This window comes from Corythoichthys intestinalis, chromosome 1 (genome assembly GCF_030265065.1).
Source record: "Corythoichthys intestinalis isolate RoL2023-P3 chromosome 1, ASM3026506v1, whole genome shotgun sequence".
Classification (NCBI taxonomy): domain Eukaryota; kingdom Metazoa; phylum Chordata; class Actinopteri; order Syngnathiformes; family Syngnathidae; genus Corythoichthys; species Corythoichthys intestinalis.
The window spans coordinates 74,030,005-74,039,023 of record NC_080395.1 but is presented as its reverse complement, the minus strand read 5'-3'; the positions used below and the strand labels follow the sequence as shown (position 1 = coordinate 74,039,023).

Genomic DNA, 9,019 nt, shown 5'->3' with positions numbered 1-9,019 from the left:
CTGCAATACCGTGAAACCGTGATATTTTTTGCTTAAGATTATCATACTGTCAGAATTTCATACCGGCACATGCCTACCCCCCATCATAGGCAAATTTATATAAAAATGATGTCAATCATTTGTGCTAGATTTGTGCTTGTTTCTGCTGTAAAATGTTTTGTTTGTATTATCGTTAAGATATTTACAATTCTTTTAGAAGTCAATCTGAGGTCAACCAGCCCCCTATTTTGATTAAAATTGGTGCTGATCATTTATGCTTTATTTGTGCATTTTTGAGATATTGAGTTATTAATTTCTAGTGATGACGTCACACAGCCCCCGATTCATTGCAAAATGGACCCCAAATGGTGCCATTTGTTTATGCTATGTTTGTGCTGTGAAAAATTTTTTTGTGCTGGCATCATTTTATGGATATTGAGATATTCATTTCTAGTGATAGAGTCGCAGCTTTTCCGTATCCAACTCACGCAGCTGACGAAGCGTACCGACCCTCTCAATAACAGAGGGGTGGCCCAACAACTAGCGCAAACATAGCACAAACAAATGGCACCATTTCAGGTCCATTTTGCAATAAATGGGGCGCTGCGTGACATCATCAAGCAAAATTGATATCTCAATACCTCAAAAAGGATAGCAGAACAAACAAAACTTTTTACAGCACGAATGAAGCATAAATGATTGACACCATTTTTACCCATTTTTAATCCAAATGGGAGGCTGGTTGACATCAGATGGACATCTAAAGCATTGTGTATATATATATATATATATATATATATATATATATATATATATATATATATATATATATATATATATATATATATATATATATATATATATATATATATATATATATATATATATATATATATATATATATATATATATACTGGACTGTCTCAGGAAATTAGAATACACAATATTCTAATTTCCTGAGACAGTCCTGTATATATACACAGGACTGTCTCAAAAAATTAGAATATTGTGTATTCTAATTTCCTGAGACAGTCCAGTATATATATATATATTAAAAACAATAGCAGTACAAACAAAACTTTTTACATAAAAAACAAGCACAAACTATTGACATCATTTTTCTATAAATTTGTGTCTGATGGGGGGCCGCCTTCACTGAGGTTATGCATGGCTTTCTATTCTCTTGTTGCTGTGTGACAATTCTGTCATTCTATCAACATGTATTCGCTAGCGCAGCGATAGAAAGCTACACATGGTCATCAGTTCTGGTTGTGACATCACAACCAGAATTGCTAAGGGGGAAAAAAAAATAACCCAGACATTCCCTGATGAATTGTTTTGGCTGGGATAACTATGAAATGGTTATTAAAAAAAACAGCCACATTTGCGTGCCATATTCGTTTTCTAAATTTAAAAATTACACGAGGGCATTTATTTCCATTGTTTGAAATGCTCAGCATTTCATAGCACTTTTAAAGCGGTAGTTCAGAATTTTTGACGTTAGGCTTGATCTTCAAGTTGGCGGGGGTTTAATTAGTTGGTGAAGTTGATTTCAACAAATTCCGTGCAGTTTGCAAGTTATATGTTAGTTTCAGGGCTCTGGACTGGCTAAGCTAGCGCGAGTCAATGGCAGCTTCCTAGCATGCCAATAAAACCAACATAAATCCAACATAGTCAAATAAATTCAAAACACAGATCATTGTTCCAAAACACACAGTGGGCCAAAACATTGTCACACCAAACTGCTGTAATTGATTTCATTCTGCAGGACTGTTTTTCTTTTAGATGCTTAATATGACCACAATAGAGAGGAGGGCTTCGGCCACTCGTGCTCACGCTGCATTCAAGAAAGGTGGGAAGTCGGACACTCGTAGGGTACCAGTTACGACCTCACAGCATTCCAAGAGAATGTAAACAGCAAAGATGGCTGATCCGGACAAGTTGTTTTTGTATTTTCTTTTGGCCATCTAAAGACATTTTGACCGCCTGCAAACCTGCCTTCTCGTAAGCGATCAAATAGTGGAGGCGTTCCAATGATATTTTTCCAGATCGGAGGTTTGAAACTCTGACTTCCCACCTTCCTCGAATGCAGCATCAGTCTGCTGAGTTAACTGACGGCCGGCAACATGGCAAAATGTGCATTTAGAGCAGTGGTTCTTAACCTGGGTTCATTCGAACCCCAGGGGTTTGGTGAGTAAGTCTAAGTGGTTCGCCGAAGGTAAAGAAATGCAGAGCCCTATTTTCGTACGCTAATCAAATCTAGGCAAAGTGGCTTTTTAGAACAGGTTTTGGACTGTTTTGCTTCCAATTTACAGGCTTAATAAATTTCTTTTAACTGCTATTCCTCGATCTGATGAGAGGAGGAACTTGTTTACTCAGTGGAAGGTTGACTCTCACTCAGTATGATAGAACACAACAGACCAATGGGCAGTATGGTGTCAAATTTTGACGTGTTTATAAAACATGCTGTCAAAATGAGAAGAAATTTGAACTGGAATTTGCTAAATAATTGGCCTCCTAGCTTAGATATAGGGATTTTGAATTTGAAAAAAATTGCTTTAGTATCTAATTCGGAGGGGTTTGGTGAATCCACATGTGAAACTTATGCGGTTTGGTATCGTTAAGAACCATTGATTTGGAAGCTGTGGAAACAGAAGAAATGGGCAAAGGAAAGTTGACACAAATTGCCTCTGAAAAACAAGAAACAATATAAACTGGGTACATGCTGCCGGCTACGACATGAAAAATCAGCAGTGAAAAAAACCCGATGTGATATCATTCCGCCCTGCTCCTTTGCAGAGCTTCTGGTTTACAAATGTTGCCATTAATATTGCAATTATTGACATGCACTGGTAAGTTTGAATAACTTTATCATGAAAACATAGCCAATACTATTGATTGCATAGGACATTGATGATTTAAATGTGTGCATATGTTGTTTCTTATTGGCATGCTAGGATGGCCCATTTGACTCGGCTAGCTTGGCCACTCTGGAGCACTGAAACTAACAAATAACTAACAAACGACACGGAATTTGTTGAAATCAACTCCACCGACCAATTAAACCCTCACTAACTCAAAGATTAAGCTTGATGTAAAAAATCCTGAACTTCCCCTCTAAGGTCTCTTTAAAGAAATGTTCTTTGCCACTTCTGAATACCAATGTGATCTCACTGTTTTGTTGCTGCCACATGTAGGCTTGTCTCGAGTCATTCGGAGATTCAGGTACTCTGTCTTTCTCATTTAGTGTCTTAGGTTTTTCAGAAATCAGCAGGAAGCCATCACATATCTTCATAGAGCAGCATCCCATTAAAGATGGTAAGTGGTTCCACAGAGTGGGCCAGTTTTCCCATTACCAAGTCAATGCAGACTGTGTCCCGAGTCTGCAGGGGCAAAATGATATTGAAAACAGCTAGAGAGCCTGGAGAGGTTTTTACTTCGGCCACAGGATTGTTCTCCAGACCCTCAGGCTGATAGCCGCCTGAATCTACGCGGGCCATGCCATAGTTGGATTTAGAAAGAACTGCCTCTATCTTCTCATTCTTGTGACCTGTTAGGATGGCGCTGAAAAAGTAGTGTCCATCAACTGGGGCAGTGAAAATACCTAAGAGGAAGAGATTTGCATTTGGTTACTGCAAAATATTCCTCAGAGACATACACTATCTTGAGGAAAGAATAAATAAATAGTTAAATGTCCAAGGACATTAAACTCTCTCTGGAGATTTTACTTACCAGTTCTGGGGTCATAGAAGTCACCTTCATTAACAAAGATCTTGTCAAAGATTATGGTTCCTGCTCTTTCCATGGGGGCAGTAAGTGCAGCAGAGAAGGACAGTTTGGGTAAATGAGCATCAGCACCTGGCAATCCTGAAAAGATGCATTTTGTACAAATTAGTGTATGTATGTCTCCAACTAGCAGAAGATTTTTTTTTCTTTAAGAGCTATTTAAGTTCTGTTGACTGTAATATAATTGTTGGTAAGGATGGGCGATTTCAAGATCGCCGATCGGTACAATTGTAAATCGATATTAAGGATCAGCCATGTTATATTTAATTGACCATATGCAAATGCAAGCTGTCTAATTTTGTAGATTTTGACCAGTCAAAACAGCCAAACACAAAACACTTCACAACATACTCATTCATTCATATAATTCCGATCAAATATACACACCTGCTTCTCCCTTGGGACCTAAAAAAAAAACAGACAAAATAAAAACGCACATCAATAATCAGTTAAAAACAAGGATCAAGAATAAAAAGTTCTATAGAACACAAAGAATGACTTTCTTGAAGTGGCTTATGATATTATGATGATTAATAACGCACAGAAAAGAATTTAACCTAGTTTGGATAGTCACCAGGTCATTTATTTTTGTATAGATGGATCATGACAGTATAAAATGGCTGCTGAAATGGTCAAGGTGAAGAATTCCATATTTTTAACCAAGCAACCATAAGCTAAGAAACTGTAACTGAAATCCAAATGAAAATGTTTAGGCTGTAAACAAATGCAACAAAGTACGGATATAATTTGTAACAATTTGTTTTGGAAGAAAATGAAGCGCCGTGCCATAAGATTTTAATGAATTAATTCACCAGATTTCTCATGATTAGAAATTTAAAGATATGCATCTGGTCGTGCGTGGGTCTAGTCGGGGTGCCGCGTGGGTGCTGCCCCGGGGCTTAGCAGGGAGGTGCTCCCTGATGTCATATCGCCCACCCCTCTCGGCCCGGTGGTGTGGTGGGGGTCGTGCCTCCGTCCCCTTGGTCTGTCTCCCACCCTGTCCGCCTCTCCGGGACCACTGCGGCTACTGCTGCCCTTCTGTCGGCGGGGTCGTCAACGGGGCCTCCTGGGGCACATGGGGCCTGGAGTGGGGCTTGTTGTGCCCTGCCGGTGGGGTGGATATACACTGGTCTCCGGCGCTCAGTGTGGCACCTGTCCGGGGTGCGGGGTGGGTTCTCGGGCGGCGGGGGGATGGGTGGGCGGATGCAGGGGCGCTGGGGGTGGTCTGGGGAGGGGGTTGATCGGGGCCCTGGTGCTTCCCCCGCCCTTCAGCCGGTGGTTCTAACGGATGGGGCCACGCCTGCGGGAGCCTGCCTCTTAATTCACGCACTTTTCACTTTGGACTGAAAATATCTTTCACCCTGGCACCTACATACTCATTCATGGCTCCGGGGAGAGTTGGGACAGGGCCATGCAGTTCCGGCAGGCTCTCTCTTGATTTTAATGCATCACACACCAAGGTTTTGGGATGGATCGGACCTGCTTGGGGGGGTGACATCAGGGTTACCTCCTCACAGCAGGCCCCGCCATTCCCGCAGCTCTTTTATCGCACCGCACACATCTCTACGGGGGAGTTCCAGCAAGGGGCAGTGGGACGGGCGGCTGGGTAGAATTTCTATGCAGCGGGCCCACTGGCCCAAGCGGAGCTCTCCTATTTTAGGGGTTGGTGGTGCGTCCCCTCTTCCCATCCCTGAAGGCTGGTTGATAGGGGCGTGGGTGGCCCAGGGGACCACCCTGGATCCCTGGGGGGTGACGATGGCCGGGGGATGGCGGGAGGAGGGATGGGCTGCGCTGGGATGGCGCCCACTCGTCTGCGTGGTTATCGCATGTGTGATGAGATTGGCGCATGGCTGGATGTGATTGGGTACGCTCGGGTGGAGGACCTCAGTGCCAGGATTGGCGATGGGGCGGCATATAGTAGGTTGCCAGCAAGCTCACACTCACAAGGGACTCACACGATTACTGGGGTTCTAGATCACAGGGCTGATTTGTGCACACTCCACCCCTCCCAATCACTTATCCTCTAGACCCCCCCCAACGCCCCCCCCCCCCTTCCCTGGTTATCAGGCTTCCCACATGGTGTCAACCGGAAATACATCTAGTTGACGATAGCACCAACATATTCATAGTAAGTGTAGGCGTTCAATGTATTTCTTGTTGTTGTTTTTCTTCTGTCTCTCTCTCCTTCTTTTCTTCAGTTTCCCCATAACCTCTTCCTGTTCGCTGATTTGTCTTAATCAACGAGGTACTGTATGTCGACTGATCACAATGGGGCTATGTCATACTCCAATGTTAAAAATTAAAACTGTTCAGATCACCCTACACTCAGATTTATATTCTCTGTATCAAACAGCTGAACAGGACAGGTTTGGAAAAAAAATTATATATATATATTTTAAAGATATCTTTGTTATACCTGGTAGCCCACGTGCTCCACTTTCTCCAGGTCTCCCCGAAGGTCCAGGTGGCCCTTGCGGACCAGGCAGCCCATTCAAGCCTCTCTCACCTGGAGGCCCAGGATGGCCTGGAATATTATCATACAATAATATGTTGTCATCTTTAGCAGAGTTAATGAGGGTTGCAGTCCATACCTACTCTTTTAGGTTGAAACCCTGGTTACTTACCCAGGATTCCTACTATAGAATCACAGGAGTGCCAAAATGAAAAAATATTCGTATTTCTTTTAAAGGAGCATTATGTAAGAATGGTACTGCAGCCAGGATCAAAATATTGACGTGCACCAGATTAGTGCTTCGCAATGGAGAATCAAACTGCATTAACATACCAATGACCAATGATTTCTATCAGACACTAGTAAATGCAATTTCTGATGAAATTGTGTGGGTAGCTTTGCTGTGCTGGTCAGAATATTTGTCGTACAAGTATATGCAAACGCGCCTACTTGCAGTACATGCATGAACATCCACTTAGAGTATATGCAAGTACACCTACTTGCAGTACATGCAAGTACACCTACTTGTAGTACTTGTAGTACAAGTACATGCAAGTTTTTGTGCTTATGGTTTAAGTATATGCAAAAACAGGTACTTGTAGTACAAGTACACCGAAGTACACATTCTTGTTGTATAAGAAATTATAGTTAAGTGCACAATCTTTTTCCACTATTTCCGACTGTCTAAAAATGACGTGATCAGCCTCAATTTCCAATCATGTGATTGGATCGCGGACATCCTTAAAATGAAGCATGAATTCAAATTTAAGAAGAAATGTGTCAAGATGGTGGAAAAAACATCCATATCGGAGCATAAATGTACTAACTTGAGCAAAAAGAAACTGTAATCCATTTGTCATAGTTTTAAATTACTGCATTTATCATGAGAATTTCAAAAAACTGAACTAAATTTGCACATTTCAATGGTCACGTTAACAATTCTGTATTTCAAGCAGGTGCCACAAATATGATAGAAAAGTGAGCTGGAAAGTATTTTTACTTGTTTAAAAAGAGTGCACTGTTTAGATTTCAGCAGCCAAAATTAAGAAAGTATGTGTAAATTACAGTTTTGGTTCTCTTTCCTGAAATTTTTATCAGAGAGAAATGCAGGATCAGAGAATCTAAACTAAACTAGACTGCTCTTTTAAGCATGCAATAAAATTGGAATGAGCTGAAGTCAACAGCAAAACCACTGTAAACACTCTTTGAGTTAATTGAGAACAGCCCATTTTAAAATGAAGCAGACTTTTATTGCCAAACAGGCAGGTGAGGCGAACTGTTGTTTGACAGAGCAGCCAGAACAGTAGTTGAACACACAAAAGTGACACTTTGAGGGAAAAAAATGAAGCTAGATCATTTTGGGAATTATTTGCTTTGCCGTGTCCCCAACCTGACCACTAATGGCATAAACATGAATTCCGCTCACAGATGACTAATGCTGTAGCTGTGCTAGAGCATTGTGTTGAATAGCCATAAAACGCTTAGAAATAGCAATTCTAACTGCAGACGTGATTTGCTTTTGTTTTGAAATGCTCACTGGACGTGCACATGCTTAAGTCCGCGATGCACTGAGGATGTGATAGTTGAGCTGCGAAGTAGCGAGTATCACTGTAGTAACATCTATATCATTCAGCTGACCTTGGATTACCCATTTTATTTTACACAATAAATTCTTATCACTGGTTAACCTAAGGGTGGCATGCAGTGGTTAAGTTGGTAGCACTCCTGCTTCAATAAACTATTTCCTCAGAACCTTCTGTGGTTTGCTTGATGCCTTGGGTTTTTAGATGCCCAAAGTACAAAGACAAGATCTCAGGACGCAAGACCCATGACTGAGACGAAGCTTAAACACTATACAGCACTTATTTTCTATAATACAGTGGTATGAAAAAGTATCTGAACCCTGTGGAATTTCTCATATTTCTGCATAAAAGAACCATCAAATGTGATCGGATCTTTGTCAAAATCACAAAAACATGAAAAAAGTGTCTGTTGTAACTAAAACCACCCAAACATTTATAGGTTTTCATATTTTAATGAGGATAGCATGCAAACAATGACAGAAGGGGTAAGTGAACCCTCTGCTTAAGGCAGGGGTCTCCAAACCGGTCTTCGAGGGCCGCTGTGGGTCCTGGTTTTTGTTCATACCGATCAAGCACAGACCTTTTAACCAATCTGATTGCAACTAAAACAAGCAGCACCTGATTGCAATCAACTGATTACACTTATAAAACACCAGATTGGTGAAAAGGTGTGGTCTTGTTTTGTTGAAATGAAATCCTGCACTCACTGCGGCCCTATGTGGAATAGTTTGGAGACCACTAGCTTAAGGAGACTTAAAGAGCAGTTGAAACCAATTTTTACCAAACAATTTAAGTCAAGTGTGTGCCCGATCACTGATGAGTGGTTTAAAGCTGCCCTGCACACTATAAAACACGCACCTGGTAAGAATTGACTTGATGAGAAGCATTGTCTGATGTGCATTATGGCTTGGTCAAAAGACCTGCGATCAAGGATTGCTGATTTGTATAAAGCTGGGAAAGGGTACAAAACCATGTATAAAAGTCTGGATGTTCATCAATCGACACTCAGAGAATTTGAAAACAAATGAAGAGGGTTTGGCACTGTTGCTTCTCTCCCAAGTAGTGGCTGTCGACCAAAGATGACGCCAAGAGTTCAGCACAGAATACTCAGAGAGGTAAAAAAGAACCCTCGAGTATCTGCTAAAGACTTACAGAAATCACTGGCACAGTCCAATATCTATGTGCACACATCAACTATATGTAGAACCATGGCAAAGAA

At 41.4% G+C, this 9,019-nt stretch overlaps 1 protein-coding gene across 1 annotated transcript in view; it reads right to left on the bottom strand.

The window, feature by feature from the left end:
* Positions 1-976: 976 nt before the first annotated feature.
* The window catches only part of LOC130924385 (EMILIN-1-A-like), a 71,027-nt gene continuing 62,984 nt past the window's right edge, over positions 977-9,019 (bottom strand). The window contains exons 11-14 of the mRNA XM_057850931.1: positions 6,182-6,289; positions 4,153-4,170; positions 3,712-3,846; positions 977-3,583 (exon numbers count right to left, since the gene is read on the bottom strand). Coding sequence (XP_057706914.1) covers positions 3,261-3,583; positions 3,712-3,846; positions 4,153-4,170; positions 6,182-6,289 — 584 coding nt within the window. The 3' untranslated portion in view covers positions 977-3,260. The remainder of the gene's footprint in view (positions 3,584-3,711; positions 3,847-4,152; positions 4,171-6,181; positions 6,290-9,019) is intronic.